Raw genomic sequence first — 17,516 nt, 5'->3', positions numbered from 1 at the left:
TGTCGCTCTCTAAATGCCCACTTCCCAAATATGGCCAGTTCACCTCTCTTGGGTCATGCTGGTATAAAAATTAACCTTGGGGAAAAAGCCTATACTTGGGGCTTTGGCTGAGTCTGGCCTCCAGCTGGTGAAATGGGAGCTGTCTTCCATCAATAACAGCTTGCTATGCTGGTCATGGGTTCAAGTCCAGATAAATCACAAAAGGTGGAGGTAAATCAAAGCATTACTCTTAGCAAACTATTTGTCCATGTTGAGTAAATATCTGGAAAGCACATATTAATGCAGTTATACTTACAGTTAGTATAGATGGGTTTCCTGAATGGCTTTCCCTTGGAAAAGACAAATGCTAGAATTATGCAGTTGATTGAAGTTAGTGGCCATAGAGTGGTGTCTTCGTAGCTTAGAACACTGCTGGGGACATCTGTGGCATTTGCAGTTCCATTCCTATTTAGAATGGTGCTGACAGAAGACAGGGAGTGGTTTGCTGGAGGGCACTCTCTGCAAAGAATCACCAGTATTTATGAGGACAGGTTTCAGAGAGGTAGCCATGTTAGTCTGTATCAGCAAAAACAACGAGGAGTCCTTGTTCGTTATAAAAATAAATTTGTTAGTCTCTAAGGTGCCACAAGGACTCCTCAGTATTTATGAGGCACTTGCTAAGCTGTGGCTGGCTAGAATAAAGCAGCTTTCTCTATCATAATTTATCCACTCTGTGTTTCTACTGTGCCCATCACTGTAATGTCCTGGTGTCACACACCAGAATAAAAGCTATGTTTAATTCTGTTTCAAAAAGGCCTAACCTCCCTGCTCCACCTGGTTAACGCCTGTGCTCTGGGGGCAGCGATGGTAACTGGCATCCTAGCAGCCTCCACATTCATTGGCAAGTGTTCAACCATTAAAGTACAGAACATCATCGGCAATAAAGGGGCCCAGTCATAGCCCTGTTAATCCGGGAAAGTTCCCACTGCAAACCCTTGCCATATTTTCTGCCCTGAATGTGCATTTCTCCATGATGACAGGATATAAAGGGCTCCTGGATTTGGAGAGAGATTTTAAACTAAATAACACACAGAGAAGGAGCCTGATTCCCCACTCCGTTACAACAGTCTCCCCTCTAAAGTTAATCAAATTACACTAATGAAAGAGAAGGGAGAATCAAACCCAAGGTTGTCTTATGCTCCCAGGAGAAGCCATCTCACAACAGGATACCAGGAGAGGGCAGCATGGAGGGAAGCAGAGAGCAAGAAGTGGATTTGTTTGTTGACAACATGAAACTGAGGTTTGGGTCCGTTTATCTTTTTTTCTTGCATTAGCACCAGCTTGCTTCACGGTCCTGGCTATTCACTGTTGACTATGTGCATAAGGCTAATAGCAATATTCTCACTTTGGGCTAGACACTCCATTCTGCTGCATGCTGCAGAAAGGAACAAGTTCATAGAAGAAAGGAGATGAATAGATGAGAGGAAGAAAGTGGCTTCTGGACCTGTTCCCCATGCCAGGCCGCAGGCAGCCACTCCACAGCCGACTCTACAGTGTGCATGGGATGTGGAGTGTGACTAGCTGAAGGATGGAGAAGTCCTGGTGAGTGCCCAGTGCCCCCAGATGCTGCAGTACTGTCTTGTATTTCAGCATGCTGTCTCGGCTGGCAGCAGGATTTTGCAAGACTGGGATTAGAAATGGGAAGCAGAGGAGTTACCTGTGGTTGGCCATCTCTGAGTACCAAGGCTGCTGCTTCACAAAAAGGAAGCCACAGACCAACATGACTGTAGTAATGCCCGTATGGAGAATGACTGAGAGCAGCAAAGGAGGAGAGATGAGCTGCCCTGGAGGTCTGTAAGGGGCCAGCTTCGGGTAGGCCTGGGTCAAACTCACTGAAAAAGAGAACACACATTTCCTCTCAGAGACAATGCAGCCCTGGCTACTCCACTGCTGGGTTGGGTGCATGACCAGTCCGAGCCTGAGGCGAAAGCCCTCTGCATGTACGGCACACTGACTTGCCCACGTGTGAAGACTGCAAGGTTTGTCCAGTATAAATGGGAAAGCTGTGGCCTTATTCGCCCTGCCATGACTGCTTCTGTGGCTACATCCTGCCCTCCAGCCCTTCAACAGATAAACTGCACCCCACTGAACAGCAAAGCAATGCATGTTACTCCACCGTCACCTGCTCACTCCCATGTCCTGGCCCTCTGACACTGCTGCTTAAGTACCTGCTGGGAGCCAGTGGGTTTAGTCCTATTGGCCCTTGGCCCATTGTCATTCAAAATTAGCACCGGAGTCTGAACATTGCCACAGAAAACATCACACCTTGGTGCTATGGGTTGTTGCCCTCTCAAAGGGTCTCTATAGGTCCTGCACTGTGTTTCCACGGGCCTGGTCTGACAGCCTCAGCCTGTATGATTATGAATTACTTGTTTTCCCGTAGCGCCCAGTGGCCTCAGCCAAGATCAGGCCCTGCAGTGCTATGTGATGGATACACAATAAGAGCCAGCCCCTGCACAAAGAGCTTATGATCTAATAGGCAAGGTATGCAAACAGTAGGCGAAATGGTGCATTATTGTCTCCACTAACAGATAGGGCACTGAGGTACAGATTGATTTACTCAAGGTCACACAGGGAGGCTATGGCAGAGCTAGGACTTGACCCCAGCTCATCAGAGTTCCAGCCTAGTGTCTTAATCATCAGCCCACCCTTCCTCTTCCAGCTGCCGTAGGTGTCTGAATGCTGAATGCTCTGGACAGGAGAACTGTGGTTGTGGGTTCTGGGCCAAAAGGTTCTGGGCAAAACCCTGCTCTCAGTTCCACCCAGGTAGCCCCACTGAAGTCAGTGGTTATGGTGTAAGCATCAGCAGCATGTGGCTCGCTTTTTAGATTTCTAAAAGAAAGCGAAGTCGATTGTTTACACACACAAAGACTTAAGCACACCCTGTGCTGAGCTGCTTACTTGTTAAGCAAACCAGAAGGGTGATGACAACATCTTGCATAAGGTACTGGTAGCTCCCAAAGATCTGTAGTTGCTGAAAGAAAGAAAGAAAGAAAAAAAGCCCATCCAAGGTTCCCAGGATAGCAGGTTATTTCATTGTGATACACATTTCCATGGTACCCACCAGTTGAGTATCAGCCCAGACCAGTTTATCTTTGTCCTGTCTCTACGAAAGCATAATATTTAATATGACTTCAGAGCTACATAATGCCACTCCCGGTACTCTCAAGTCGAAAGGCCCAGCCCAGTCAGTCTGATGGACCAGCTCCACAGCACAGCCCCACTGAAGTCAGTGCCAGTGTACACCAGCTAAGGAGCTGACCCTGTACAGGGTTCCATGAACTGACACAAATGACGGGGCCAATTTCAGCCCTGCCCAAAGCACATACAATTGGCAGTAACTTCAGTGGGAGTGGCCGTGCTGCCAGGCCTGCCATTGTCCAATGTGAGGGGAACGCAGACGAAGCTGTTAAACCAAAGTTGGTGGCCGTGCATATAGGGTTAAGACTTAGTACCTGGTTTCAGCTATTCTGATATGAAAACAGATTAGTTATTTTATTTAATCAATAAGTCCTGCAGAGCTGATTTTTTTAAATAGCAATACACTAGCTATGCACAGATTTAAATACTACAACAGCAATCTCCTGCCGTTTCTGTGCTTGTACATGAATGATCTTTGCCGGCTGTGCTTGTCTGCTCTTCCTGTGACATCACCAGCGTCTGATGTTACTGTGTTTACCAACTCTGCAAACATTCGTGTGCTTCACTTTACATACGTGAGGGGCCCCACTGAGCTCCTTCACACTATGGTACCTGTGCAAAAGGAAGCACATGCATAATTCAGCAGGAGTAGAACTTGCACAAGGATTTCAGTATTTCTCCTACACAATAATAATAATAGTCTTGTGCTCAAGCAATGACACACAGAAGAAACCCCTTCCTCCTACAGCATCTTCCTCATCTTTTCTCACATAAGAGCTTTCCCCAGCATTCCTTTGTGGGGACTGGCCCTTTAAATTTGGAAAGCGAGGCAGCTGTACCCCTAAAGGAGCCATTTTGTTACCGGTCCTGCTTGCTGTGTCTCCTTCTCTTCCAGCTGGTGAGTACTCCTAACTACTCTGGTGTTTTCCCTTTCTTCTGGGGGAACCGGCCCATTTTCACAGGACTCATTCTGTTGCCCCCTAACAGTAAATGTGACTGAGTTCCACTATTTGTTACCCAGCTCGTAACACCTTGACAATCCTTTGGAGCAATGCAGAATTTTTCTTCCTAGCTATGGGCTGTTAATTAGGATTACAATCTGGAGAAACACACAGCTCATTGATGAGAGATTGGTTTTAGACACATACCCAGTAAAGCAGAGCAGTGCCAATAAACTGAGTCAGGCCGTACAGGGTCAGGTACTTAAACACAGCAAAAGAAGCAACCAAAGCAGCACGACCTTCCCTGTTAGGAAAAAAATTCTATGGTGACTATAGAACAAGCAATTTTAAGAGCTATAGGACTCTGCCTAAGAAAAGCAGCTCAGTTTGTTTGAATTTTAGTTCCCGGTGTTACGAGGAAATTTACTTTGTTTTTTCAGGACCCATTTTGGATATTTATATGTGAGTGTACTCCTGATTTTGCACTAAAGGTTTCAGGGTAGGTGGTGACTGTTGTGTGACTACAGATAACAGAAGTTGCATAGGGAACAATCCTGACGCAGTGCTTTGAAATAGCAGTGTGTAAATAACATACTAGAGCAGAAAGCCCATGGTGAGATTGCTTTACCTGATCAGCTTGGGCACACACTCTACGTTGGGGGTTTGCGAGGTGAAAGGCGAAGCCACCGACGCCTCCTGCTCTGACAATGATATCCCTGCGTGGGCCATTTTCAAAGCCTGAAATACACCAGTGTATGAGCAGGACAAGGCATTACTACAGAGTCCATCACCCTGCGCACGTGAACTTGCTCCTCACAGTATGTCCTGTATGTTTTCTGGTGTTTTGTCCAATCTTGTTCCAAATGTCCTGACCAACTGATCAGCCTCTATTCCAAAGTCTAGTGTAACCTCATTGTCAGGAGGTTTTTCCTTCCCTTCCTTCTTTTCATCCCATGATTCCTATTTGTATCCGTTTGAACCCTAATTCCTTGCCTGCTTTGTTTACACCCTTCCAAAATCTGTAGGCTGTTACCTCCCTTCTTAGGGCTTGTCTTCACATACAGTGCTGGAGTGGCGCAGCTGCAGGGGTGAAGCCGCTACTATGCTACGCTACACCTGTCAGGGATGGTCTCGATAATACTTAGTCCTGCCTTGAGTGCAGGGGACTCTCGAGGCCCCTTCCAGTTCTATGATTCTATGCCAACAGGAGAGCTGCTTCCGTTGGCATAGTTACTCCACCTCCCTGAGAGGCGGTAGCTCTCCCGTTGACATAGCCCCGTCTGTTCGGGGGGTTAGGTCAATATAACTACGTCACTCAGGGGTGTGGATTTTTCAGACCTCTGAGTGACATAGTTATAGTGACACAGATCTGTAGTGTAGATCTGGCTTAAGTAGCCTCTTGGCCAAGGTGTTATATCTAATCTTTTCTCTTAGATCAACCCCTCCCGTCCCCTACTCATTTTTTTTTAATGTCTGTGAACTCCCTTGAATTTATTAATACCTTCAGACTTCCTGTTCAGTACCCTTAGAATATGTGAGTGATTTGTGAGCCAAGCTGTGTAAAGCCAGTTAACATATTTCATAGTTAGAGCCCTACCAAATTCACGGCTGTGAAAAACACGTCCTGGGCTGTGAAATCTGATCTCCCCGGTGAAATCTGGCTAATGCAAGGGAGATCAGATTTCACAGAGTTGGGTGACTGGGGAATAGCGGCTGCTGGCGGGGAGCCCAGCGCCGAAGATAGTACCCCCGCCAGCAGCAGCGCAGAAGTGAGGGTGGCCTGGTTTGTGGGGGGTCGTCACTTTGGACTGGGGCAGGGCTGGCCTTACAGGTGGGTGAGCGGGTGACCACCCAGGGCCCCGTGGTCAGGGTGGTGCTGTGGTCACACACCCCCCATACACACACAGCCAGCCGAAGGCCCCTTTAACTCCCAAGCGCTGGGCCTGGAGCTGGGGAGGGTCAGGGCTGGGGGCACCCCAGCCAGGGGCTCCTACTGCATGCTGGGCTACAGCTGCTAGTCTCGGACGGGCTGCAGAGGGCCAGGACTTCCCTTTCCTCCGCAGGGGCCGCTCCGGATGCCACTCCAGGAACCTCCCTCAGCTGCAGGAAGCCCTGAGGCTATCCGCCGGAAGTCCAGCTCTGAAGGCAGTGCGGCTGCCAGCAGCAGCGCAGAAATGCGGGTGGCACGGTACGGTGTTGCCACCCTTACCTCTGCATGGCTGCTGGCGGGGTGCTGCCTTCAGGGCTGGGTGCCTGGCCAGCAGCCGCCCTCCGGCTGCCAAGCTCTGAAGGCAGCAGCACAGAAGTAAGGGTGGCAACACTGTGATCCCCCTACAAGAGCCTTGCGATCCCCCCCAGGACCCCGTTTTGGGTCGGGATTCCCACCGTTACAATACTGTGACATTTCATATTTATCTGAAACCATGAAATTTACAATTTTTAAAATTCTGTGATCGTGAAATTGACCAAAATGGACCATGAATTTGATAGGGCCCTATTTATAGTTAATGACTAGGCTATTCCACCATGCATCCCAGAAGATTACACTGTAAAAATATAAGAAAGGAGCATTCCTATCCAATGTTTTTCATCATACTGAATAACTCTAGTTGGATTTACATTTACATGAAGAATTCCATAAAAGAATGTTTCTAAAAGGGACACATTGAAGGATATATTGTATGTTCTGACAACCTCATTTGGACAGTGCTGTTAGAATGTTTCATGGCAGTAGATTAAGCTACTCTTTTCATGGCACTTGGCAGAAAGACAAAAGGAAGGACACCGTTTCAGGAGAATGAGGGATTTTTGTTTCTACGTACCCCGCAATCATTGGCTCCATCTCCGCACATACCCACATAGTAACTGAGAGGGACAAAGAAAAAAATTAATAGGTGAACTTTGTTTTATCATTTAACATACTCTCTCATACACTCATTTAGGATCTTCAAATATGTCACATCAGAACGAAGAGGTGACTGACTACACTTCACCTACTGCCCTACTGCAGGAGAGTGTGTTGGTCGGGTTAGAGGTGGCTGTTTTCATATGGTACTTACTCCAATTTTGTGTTTTGTTTTTAACTTGCCTACATTTTAACTTTCCCAGATCGTTTATGCATATGTCAAACAGCACAGATCTCAGTACAGCTCCTTGGGGGGCCCCGTATTTGCCTATCTCCAAACTGACCATTTGTTCCGACCCTTTGGTTCCTATGTTTTAGCTGGTTACTGCTCCATGAGAGGACCTTCCCTCTTATCCCATGACTGCTTAGTTTGCTTAAGAGCCTTTGCTGAGGGACTTTGTCAAAGGCTTTCTGAAAGTCCAGTTACACTATACCATAGTTTTATCATTGAGTGTGGCTGGAAAGAGGCAGACCCATCACCATGTGACCAGCCAATTCTTCACAGACAGGTTTGGGAACCTCTGCACTAATATCTATACAACATGCTAGAAAGTGGTTTTGAGAGTTCAGTCGTGTGACCCATTACTGAGTAACAAAGGAGGCTGCAGTGTTCAGCATGGGGAAACCTACGCTGTCTTTGTCCCTGCTCTGCACTACCTCAACAGTGTATAAGCAGGGTTTTCAACCTCCAGAGTGGTCATTGCATCAGAAGCAATCATTTTACCTTAAAAAAGTTACAAAAAGTATTTCTCTTGCTTCTGCATTGCAGACAGTGTTTACAAACAGTGTGACATCTGGCCATGGGAAACATTAATTTCAACATTAATGCCTGAATGAGCCAGTTTCAGTCCAGTATCATGTGCCAGATTCTGACCTGCTTTTCGCAGCCTGGGGTAACTCCACTCAGCTCAGTTGGAGCTACGCTGTGGTAACTGAAATTAGAATCTGACCCATGGACTTTTATTTCATCCTGCCACTCGTGCGTAGTGGTGCCTTTTATATATTATACTGTAGAGTGTAGTGGCTAATATTGGTCTAAGGCTAAAGTCACTACAGTTGTGTATAGATAGATTAGGTGTGAATTTGGGTGGAAGGGGACCATACACTGTGAGCTCAGAGGGTACATAGAGGTTTTAAGCCTGGAGAAAGGGAGGGGGAGAAAGCTGAGTTCGTAATCAAACGTAAAGATACGCTGTGCTTTACTTCTCTGTGTGGCACTATCTGTTGTAATTATGGTTACAAAACGTTCTACTGAGCCTACTTCAGTTTTTGAAATTCTTCAACGAGGCTGGATTTCTGCCCAGGAGACATTCTAGCAAAAACAGTCCCATTCACTAGTATCTGTAGAGAGAAGAACGTTGAGGTACTAGATTGAAAAAAAAAACCCAAATATTTTTAGCGCTGTTAGGAATCCAGTGTCCCTTGTATGATATTTAGCAGCATAAGGGAGAATTCAGCCCTGCTTCATTATTGAATCAGCTGCAATAGCATCTTATTGCTTTTTATAAAACCGTTCACTTTTCTTCTTTGATCTACAGACGGCATTGGACCAAACCCCCCACTCTGAACCTCCCCCCACATGTTGGAGTTTTTGGAATCTGAACCTGATTCTTCTCATAAAAAGCTGTACCAAAACCCAGGGTCACAAGACCCACAAACTTCGAAGTGTTAAAAATCCAGTTCCAAAATAAGGGCATGACACCAAGTCCACTGAGGTCAATGGGAATCTTTCCCATGACTTTAATAGACTTTGGATCAGCCTGTAGGAGTTTGCAATGTGATCCCATCTCTGTGTGATCATTTTCCTGCTCCATGAACAGTATCCCTTTAAATTTAGCTCAACTCTTCAGGATCAAGTAGGATCGCCAGTCTATGTGATCCTTTTATCATTCACCAATAGCACTAGTGACCAGTTTTATTAGTTACTACCACAGCTCTAGAAATGCTGATTCATGCCTGTGTGTTTCCCTAATTAGACTGTTACAATTAAATGAATTCTGTGCTTCCTCTTATCTCCTTGTGAGACAGATGAACATTCAAAATGCCCTAAATGGGCCATTTTTATATACTGCTCATGTGAAACCATGATGTTATAATAGGATTTTCGAACTGCACAACAGACAGTGACAAATTCTCAGCTGGTGTAAATTGGAGTGTCGCTTCATCAAAGTCAATGGCACTACAATGAATTCCAACAGCTGAGAATCTGGCTCAGAGATTTTAAAAGAGCACTTCTGTGGTCACTGCATGTATCATGGGATGGGCAGCAGGAGGTGAAGATTTTTGCTTTTGAGTTCAAATTTTCACAGTTCAAATGCAGCCCAGGTTGATAGTGGCCACTAGTCAATGGCTGTGTTGGTGGCCGACAAGAAATGAGTTGATGTTCTTAATTAAATTCTAAAGGAAAGTGGTAATTCCATTATACAGCTCACTCCACAATTTTCACTCTTATTTGAATCCTCAGCAGAATGAACACTGAGACCAGCTAAGAGCAGAACATTCAGGATAAATTTGGGGAACATGGGGGCCATTGCATGGTCATGGTCTCTTTGTTGAGAATGAGCTGAGTGACTCTCACACCTGTTTATCAGTATAGCACCTTTGAAATTCAAAGTTTTTGTAAGAAACAGCTCTTTGTTTCCTCGCAAACTTACTTTTGGCAGCAAACTCTTGAAATGCTTCACTATAACCAGATAGGATTTTCCATTCAAGGCAAAATGGTAATTGTTACTTTCCCTTTCAGGAATGGTCCTTTCCTCAATATTAACACATGTGTCCTAGAAATCAGACAAGAGTTACTCCTAGACTGGGATCATAATGTCTTAACGTATGATTAATGAAGGGGACAAATGTAACTGCTCAAACCACGACTGTATTGCGGTCTTAGTGGCTAGAGAAATGGAATCTAGAAACCTGGGTTCCACTGTCTTGTAATAGACCTTGGAAAAGACATTTAACCACCTTGTGCCTCAGTTTTCCATCAGTAAAATGGAGAAAATATTTACCTCACCTACCACCCCTTTGTAAAACTTTGTGGCTCTGTCTCCATGTGACTACTTAGTTGTGATCTAACACTTGTGAATTACTACATGTTAACCAACGTGATTGTCAGTTATGCTATAGAAATTACACTGAAGTTTTTTCCAGACACAACATATGTTTCTAGTTGTATTTAACCATAGAGCCCTACTGGGTGAATGAGACATGCTATATATCTGCAGAGAACTGTTATTATTTACTATTATATTTTATGAGTTGTTCTGAGCTGATGGCTATATCAAATATCACTCCCCCAGCTGATGGAAGATTTAAAAAATAATCCTTCATGTTTCCTCAATCCCTTCATGTCACAGCAACTTCAAGCCTATTGGGCAAAGCAGTAAGAAAACCACTTTTCACATGTTAAAAGCCTCAAGGCTTCATTAAATCCCATCAGCATTTGAAAAGTGACCAACACCCCCAGTTGTGCTTACAGTGATTCCAGATGCATTTTGTTTGCTATTTTCCATAAGTTGCCAGGTAATGGATGCTGGGGTGGGTCCTTCTGGTTCACTTGCTTCAATGAGAATCACTTTGCTGGTCTTGGAAATCATTTCAGAATTTTTGGCCACAGTAACAGCTGTCTGAAGGTTGTCACCTAGAAAACAAACAAGTGAGGCAGACTGTGGCAACAAATCTGCTCTTCCGTCTACTGTAACTTTACTGTGCTACACACTCTGCCCACCCCCACTTTTCTCTCCCCAGTTTTTTCTAGAGACCAGAGGGCTGATTCTCCACTGTTACACTAGGGGTATGCTGCTGTAACTGTTTAATTCAGTGGCGTTGCTCTAATCTAGAGCTAATGTAACAGGGGCAGCAAGTCCATGGACCAGATCCTGCGAGCCATCGGCTCATGGAACTCCTACTGTCCAATGTGGGAGTTCTGCACCTGGAGGGCTACAAGGATCAGGCCCAGAGATGATACCTGTGACCATAACGCTCCTGATGCGGGCAGCGCTGAGTTCTTCCAGGACAGGCTTGGTCTCTGCTTTCAGCCGATTTTCCATTATCAGAAGGCCAAGGAACGTGAGGTCAGACTCCACCTCCTCCCTGAGAATGAAGATAAAAACACCCAGTGAGATTGTTTTGATAGTGTTTGGGTCGGGAGGAGAATCTCAGTGCAGCATTTGTTTTATATAGAATCCACACGGGAATGGCAATGCACCTTTCTTTCCAGTGAAACGTAACTCATACTGAATTCGAAGCAAAGCTGATTCATTTACATTTCTACAGCTTTCCACAGACTGCCATGCCTCTACAACATGGTTGTGTGGACTAAGCAGGAAGCATAGCCAGGGCACACACACAGACGCGAGATATCTTCAGGATCAGAAATCTGCTGTACCCCCTGGAAGACAGCGTACATGGGGAGGAGACATGCCTCCTTTCTGCTCCCATCCCCAGCTGCTCGTCATGCTGGGCTGGCAGCATGCCAACACAGAGCTAATGCAAAGATGAAGGTCATGGGGGCTGAGTTTAACCCATTAGCTTACTTGGCAATTAGCAGTGTAGGGATCATGCTGAATGGCTTAGCTATTCCTGGATCCCTCTCCACTGGCAGGTCGTGCAGAGTTGGAGTGGAGAGGTATGCAGTAGTGATAACAGGACATTAGCAAAGCTTACCTCTCTAAGTTGTCCAGTTCCACGTCCTTTCCCATGTTTAGTGCTTTATGTGCCAGTGCAATCACTCTGAAACCTTGGGTCGTGTAAACCTTAAGCTCCTTTATAAAATCAGCTGGGACTGTTTAGAGGAGAAAAGAACATGTGGACAAGTCTTATGGTTTTAGTGACTTAAAGAACATCCAGTCTTTGGTTCTTTTCTTCTATGGCTTAATTTCTGGGGAGACAAGTTGTGTGCATATTATTTTTTAAAGAAATAATGGACTTAATATAATTTTATTGTCCAGGAGAGGACTGGACAGTACAGAACATACATTTTTAGGGAAAATCTGGGACTGGGGGCATGTTGGGATCACCCTGCAGTATAACCCAGGCTGGTGAGAGCCTGAATGTAGTCACTCAGGGTGTAGCATGCATATTGTTTGTGAGCAGCCCAGGGGAGAGCTACTTCAGCAAGGCACTGTAAGGCACCTAAGGTTTCAGGAGTGTCACAGCCCAACCACTCCCCCCGGGTAAGGATTGTATTCTGGTATGCCACAGTAAAACCCACCTATGATCTTGGTTCCAATTAGCAGCCTCTTCATAAAATATCTCCCTTGTTTCCTGGGCCCGTCTGCCTAATTCAGTCATGTCAGGGCCAGTGTGGGGAGTCCACAGCATCACATAGCCCATCCTGGCAAACCCAGGCCAGCAGAGGGTGCCCATAGAAAGGGTGTAACGTAAGGCCTAGCAGGTCTTGAATCTGGGCATGCAGAGCTGCCAGGCATGCAACACTTCCAGTGGCAGCTGTAATTAGCTTGCGCTCCACTATTCACAACTGCTCTGGCCACAGCCCACAAGAAGTCCCACCTCAAAGAGTCTGACAAGCAGCAGCCTCATGGCTCCTGATTGGCACCCAACCCTATATAAACCCACAGGACATTCTGGGAAGTGTTCAGGCAACAGTGTGGATCTTCTATGCCACCATGACCACGTCTGCCCTTGAATGCCTGGCTTTGACCTCACCTTGATGTGGATCTCGTCTCCTTATCTGGACCCTGACTTGGACTCTGGTCCTTGGTATTGACCCCAGCCTGGAACTTGGCTATGAACTTCTCCACCAGTCTCAACCTCAGGTTTGACCCTGCTCTGCACCTTTCTAGTCTGAGTTCTTCCACTTAAATGCTGTGTAACTTTTTGGGTGAATCACCTAATATTTCTATGCCTCAGTGGGAGCTTTCTTTGATGGCAAGCAGCTGGCTTTGTGAATGGGCTGGGCTGGGTCCAGGCCAGGACAGAGACGTGAGAAGCTTCTGTTACTGCTATAATTTACACTGGTGGGGGGGAAGGCCCAGGACCAAGAGAGGCACAAAGGTGAATTAAAGCTACTTTTGCCTCTTGTCCCTCCCTCAGTTGTGCACAGTGTGAGTTGGAAGTAGCTAAGGCTCAAGCCTGCAATCTACAGTTGGATCTGATAATTCCATACAGAGATTTTAAAGGCAAATGTAACTTTAGGATGGTCTTAGAGACTTTAGGATGCATCCGATGAAGTGAGCTGTAGCTCACGAAAGCTTATGCTCAAATAAATTGGTTAGTCTCTAAGGTGCCACAAGTACTCCTTTTCTTTTTTCAGATAGAGTAAATCATCATAGCATCTGACTGTACATCAAATCAGCTACTGGACCATGCAAGAAGGCCATGGTAACTGTGTCAATGAGATTTACAGGTGCACAGTAACTCTCAAGGGCAATTCCCTTTTGGACTGAGCAAAAATAAAGATATATATATATATATTTACACACATATATATGTTTCCATACCAGTTTCTGGTCTGCAAAAGCTGGTCACCATTTCTGGTGCTCCTTTCATATACAGATCATATGGGTCCTTCCCAATCTGCTGGGTAATGACAGACATCCTCTGCAGCCCGGAGGAAAATGGGAACTGATGTAGGATTGCTATCCCATCCACTGGAGTCTGAGGAAAGGTCAGGAAGGTAAGATGTTAATTAGATGCTCAATTCATTTTGCAAACAGAAAATCTATCCTTTGGCTAGACTGGTATTTGTTTCCTATTGTGAGTTCTCTCTGGAGTTGAGTTAATTAGTCTGAGGGCTTTTCACTTGCTACCTTTAGCACATGGGATCACAGGGACCAGACACAAATTGCACAACATCTAATCTATTTCCATACACTTTCCTCTAGAAAATTCAGGGCTGTTCCCTATAGCACATTCTTCAGTGCTCAGTCCCGGCTAGCTTTTAAATAGTCTCTGAGGATGGGGCTTCCTACCACTGCTTCCTGTGGCAAACTATTCCACAGCTTATAGACCTCCGTGGGTTTTTTCCTCCCTGATAGTCAGCCTATGCTTTCCATCCTGTTTTGTGCTTTGTTCTAGTCTGCCTTTCATTAGCCATTTTGCATTTATTTGTGTGAAACCCTTTGAGAGCTAAGGGAGAAACGCTTGGAGTAAAGTAATACCTGTAGTGTTCTGTTTATTTTTTTCTCAGTGTGTTACAATGCACGTCTTTTCCTATAGATTAGTTCAGTCTGGTAACCAGGGTATCTGATCCCGTTCAGGTGATTTGTTAATATCCAGTTGTGTCAGCTGTTCCCTGCACAGGTTTCACTTTGAATAGCCTAGAAAAGCACGTTTGCTTTGTCATAATGTTAGAGTCCTCCTCTCCGAGGCGTCTGTCCTTACTTCTTAGAATGTCTATTTTTCATCTCTAAGACTCTTCCCAAGTGTGTGAAAGAAACATGCAGGAAAACTCTGCTGCTACCAGTATAGCAAATAGTTTTTGCCTCAGCCACTCAGGGAGCAGCCAGTGAGGGTCCAGCAGGCGCATATAGAAGGAGCTGCGGGGAGCGTGAGTGCACTCTGCTTGCAGGGACTGGGGAAGCAGGAGATGCCCCTGTCTGGTTGCAAGGGTTAGGCACGTAGTTGCTGGCAGGGATGGGGAAGTGAGGGAATAGCTTTTGGCTAGCTGCCAGGACTCACTTAAGACAGGCCAGGGGGAAGGGACTAGGTATGGAACTGTTACCTCCCGGAAGGGGGCTGACTAGACTGACCCAGCTGGAGAGCTGGGGTCAGAGGACTAAAGGCCAGGCAAAGAGTCCGCAGGGAGGAAGCCCTGGGAATGCTGCTCCACTCCAGAGCAGGAACTTCACATGTAAGCTGGCCAACTCAGGTATTGAGACAGGCCCTGTTGGTCAGACTGAGGACCAGGGCGGGCTACAGAGATGTTGGTGCTCAGGGAGGGCTACAGGGCATTACTGAGGACTTTGAGATAGGCCCGGTTGGATGGTGTATTCTGGAAGTGGGGGACAGTGTACGCAACTCAGCCAGAGGACTGACTCACTGAAGACCTGCCGAGACATCCATCGGTTGGAGGGGGGCGTTCGCGAGAGGTGGGTGCTGCCCTGCTGAAAAGAACTGAAAGATTGCAGGCACTGTCGGTCAGAGAAGGGGGCACTCGTGAGAGGCAGGTGCTGACCCCGTTACAGGGACACCTTTCATAAGATGCAAAAATAGCATAAAAGAACGGTTGAGGCAATTTAAAGCTACCAGCCAATTCTCAACATCGGAGAGGTAAATGAATGTTACTTCTGCTAGAAGTTACTTACACACCATAATCTTTCTGTTAAAAACAGAGAACTCACATTTCTAGCATTCGGTCCTGGTTTAACGATTACACTTGTATCTGGTACTCCAACCTTACTATGAGCTGTACTGGAATCTTCCATTTCCTTTGTGGGGGAGGAAATTACACCAATAATAAAATTAGGACATTGACCAGGAAGCATTCAAATATTCAACCTACACCTATGGCCACAGGTATACTTAGGGATGTGCAAAAGTTCCAGTCTTTGAGGGGTTAAACTTTGTGCTCAAGTTTTCACCATTTCATATTGGTTTCTTTGCACTTCTAAAATGTGGCTTTGCAATATTTCACAAGCGAGGTTTGTTTGGTTTTTTTTGCTGTGAGAATGCAAAAAAACAAAAGCCAACCAACCAGAAAACATACCTTTCACTTAAAATGTCACACTCACAAAACTGCCAGCAGAAGCTGGATATCTCAGCTCTCCTGGGCTGATCCCATGGGTGCTCATACATGACATCCATGCTTTCATATGTCTGTCACCAGTGTAAACACAAAGGGTGATGGAATACAGGTAAATTTAACATTCATGGGTTTTACAAGATGTTGAAGGTAGACTCATTTAGACAATGAACCAATTGGTTATGTCATAATCCCTTGTTTAAAACAGGTTAGGTAAGTCTCTGGAAAGAGTAATACTGGACCCTTCCTGCTTTGGTCAGAGCATTTGGCTAGACACACTGGGAGGTGCCTGCCAACCACAATCTGGGGTGTCTATGGTTATGAGAGATCACATTTTTCATTGGCTCATGCTGTGAACACCTGTTCTGTTGGTAAGTCCCAGAGTGTAATGCCCACTTCTCCTGAGCGCTAAACAACAAAGTAACACGCTTCTATAAAAAGCACAGGTGCATCTGGAAGGCAGTGTTTAGAAAAGGGCCTTTAATGTGTCCTCACCCATGTTAGGTCAAAATTCTCCTCTCCATTATGCTCAGTGTCTCCATCATATACTGCACAGCCACAGGTCAGCCACGCTGCTATTGCTTGGGGGAAGAGGGGGCAGAAAGGACCATGAAGGAAGAGTCATGGGGCTCTGTGGGATTGAGGGTTGTCATCTTTCTGAGGTAAGTACATCTGACCCTTTCATGGCCTATTTGAGGGCACCCTAATTGGGTTTCAGGCCTGTACCCACCACCCCTCTCTGGGCAGAAACCTGCCTCCCCCTCCCTCCAGACCAGGGATTTAGGCTGCAATTTTCTCCTACAACTCACTGGTCACCTGAACAAGTCTGAGTTTTGTTCAGCATCTGCCAACCTTCTCTCTCCTGGCCACTATGGCAGGGCTAACCAATGACCAGCCAGCCATCATACAGTGGAGTATCTATTTAGAACCAAAGCATTAGAGAGAAAACATAACTTGAAAACTATACCCAGGTGATGTGAATGCCCGTCTGAGCAGGAGTCGCCCATCTTCCACATGGAGACCCCAGTAGGTTTGAATGTCCCTCGAACCCTTTCTGTAGTCTGTCCCTCTTATCAGTTCTTGGAGCGAGTGAGAATGACTCTTCTCCCATAGCAGGCTGCCCACTTTATACAATTCTCAGTTCTTTGTCTGCTAGTCAAAACCACTGTATGCAATTTCCCCAGGGGGGTGGTACTCCTATAGCCTTGTTTACCTGTCTAAGGATTTGCATTAATTACCCCCTAATGATTTTTAGTTCCTGATATCAGAAGCATGAATAGACTAGACTAATGCATAGACATTGCATTGCTTGTTCTGTTCCAAAAAAGAAATTAACACTTTCACACCCGGCAGGTAACAAGATGACATGGGAAACTGTGTCACAGTCTTTCATAAAAACAAATCAGATGTTTCCCAGGTCTCCATCTCTCCTTATTTTAAAAGTGGACACAGCAAGGATACTAGACCAGTATCCTAGGGAAGGCCATAGGCTTGTGACCTGGAAGACACATCTGCAAGTTATTTCTTATTTCAAATGTCTATTCATATAACACATTTTCCTAACAAGCTGGCATACTCTATTCATTAAACAGTACAGAGCTGTTTGATAACCATCCCATATTTTTTTCTTAGTACCTACTGGAGGGATATGCAGTGGGAGCGCTCTCACATGCCCCCTTAGCCATGGGTGGCAGGTATCATAGGCTGGGGGAGGCTGTGCCTCCCTAAACAGCCTGGGGTGGTTCCACCCACACTCTGCCCCAAGACCTCCTCTGCAGTTCCCAACACT

At 45.8% G+C, this 17,516-nt stretch overlaps 1 protein-coding gene across 1 annotated transcript in view; it reads right to left on the bottom strand.

Annotated features, from left to right (window-relative positions):
- The window catches only part of LOC140916840 (putative cation-transporting ATPase 13A5), a 49,387-nt gene that overhangs the window by 6,409 nt on the left and 25,462 nt on the right, over positions 1-17,516 (bottom strand). Inside the window, exons 15-27 of the mRNA XM_073358726.1 lie at positions 15,327-15,413; positions 13,485-13,641; positions 11,689-11,806; positions 10,991-11,115; positions 10,500-10,663; positions 9,681-9,803; positions 8,288-8,367; positions 6,944-6,986; positions 4,750-4,859; positions 4,329-4,425; positions 2,941-3,013; positions 1,697-1,871; positions 296-498 (exon numbers count right to left, since the gene is read on the bottom strand). Coding sequence (XP_073214827.1) covers positions 296-498; positions 1,697-1,871; positions 2,941-3,013; positions 4,329-4,425; positions 4,750-4,859; positions 6,944-6,986; positions 8,288-8,367; positions 9,681-9,803; positions 10,500-10,663; positions 10,991-11,115; positions 11,689-11,806; positions 13,485-13,641; positions 15,327-15,413 — 1,555 coding nt within the window. The remainder of the gene's footprint in view (positions 1-295; positions 499-1,696; positions 1,872-2,940; positions 3,014-4,328; positions 4,426-4,749; positions 4,860-6,943; positions 6,987-8,287; positions 8,368-9,680; positions 9,804-10,499; positions 10,664-10,990; positions 11,116-11,688; positions 11,807-13,484; positions 13,642-15,326; positions 15,414-17,516) is intronic.

The sequence above is a fragment of the Lepidochelys kempii genome, chromosome 9, assembly GCF_965140285.1.
Source record: "Lepidochelys kempii isolate rLepKem1 chromosome 9, rLepKem1.hap1, whole genome shotgun sequence".
In the NCBI taxonomy this organism is placed as follows: Eukaryota; Metazoa; Chordata; order Testudines; family Cheloniidae; genus Lepidochelys; species Lepidochelys kempii.
Note: the sequence above shows the minus strand (reverse complement) of the source record. Positions and strands in the feature narration are given on the sequence as shown.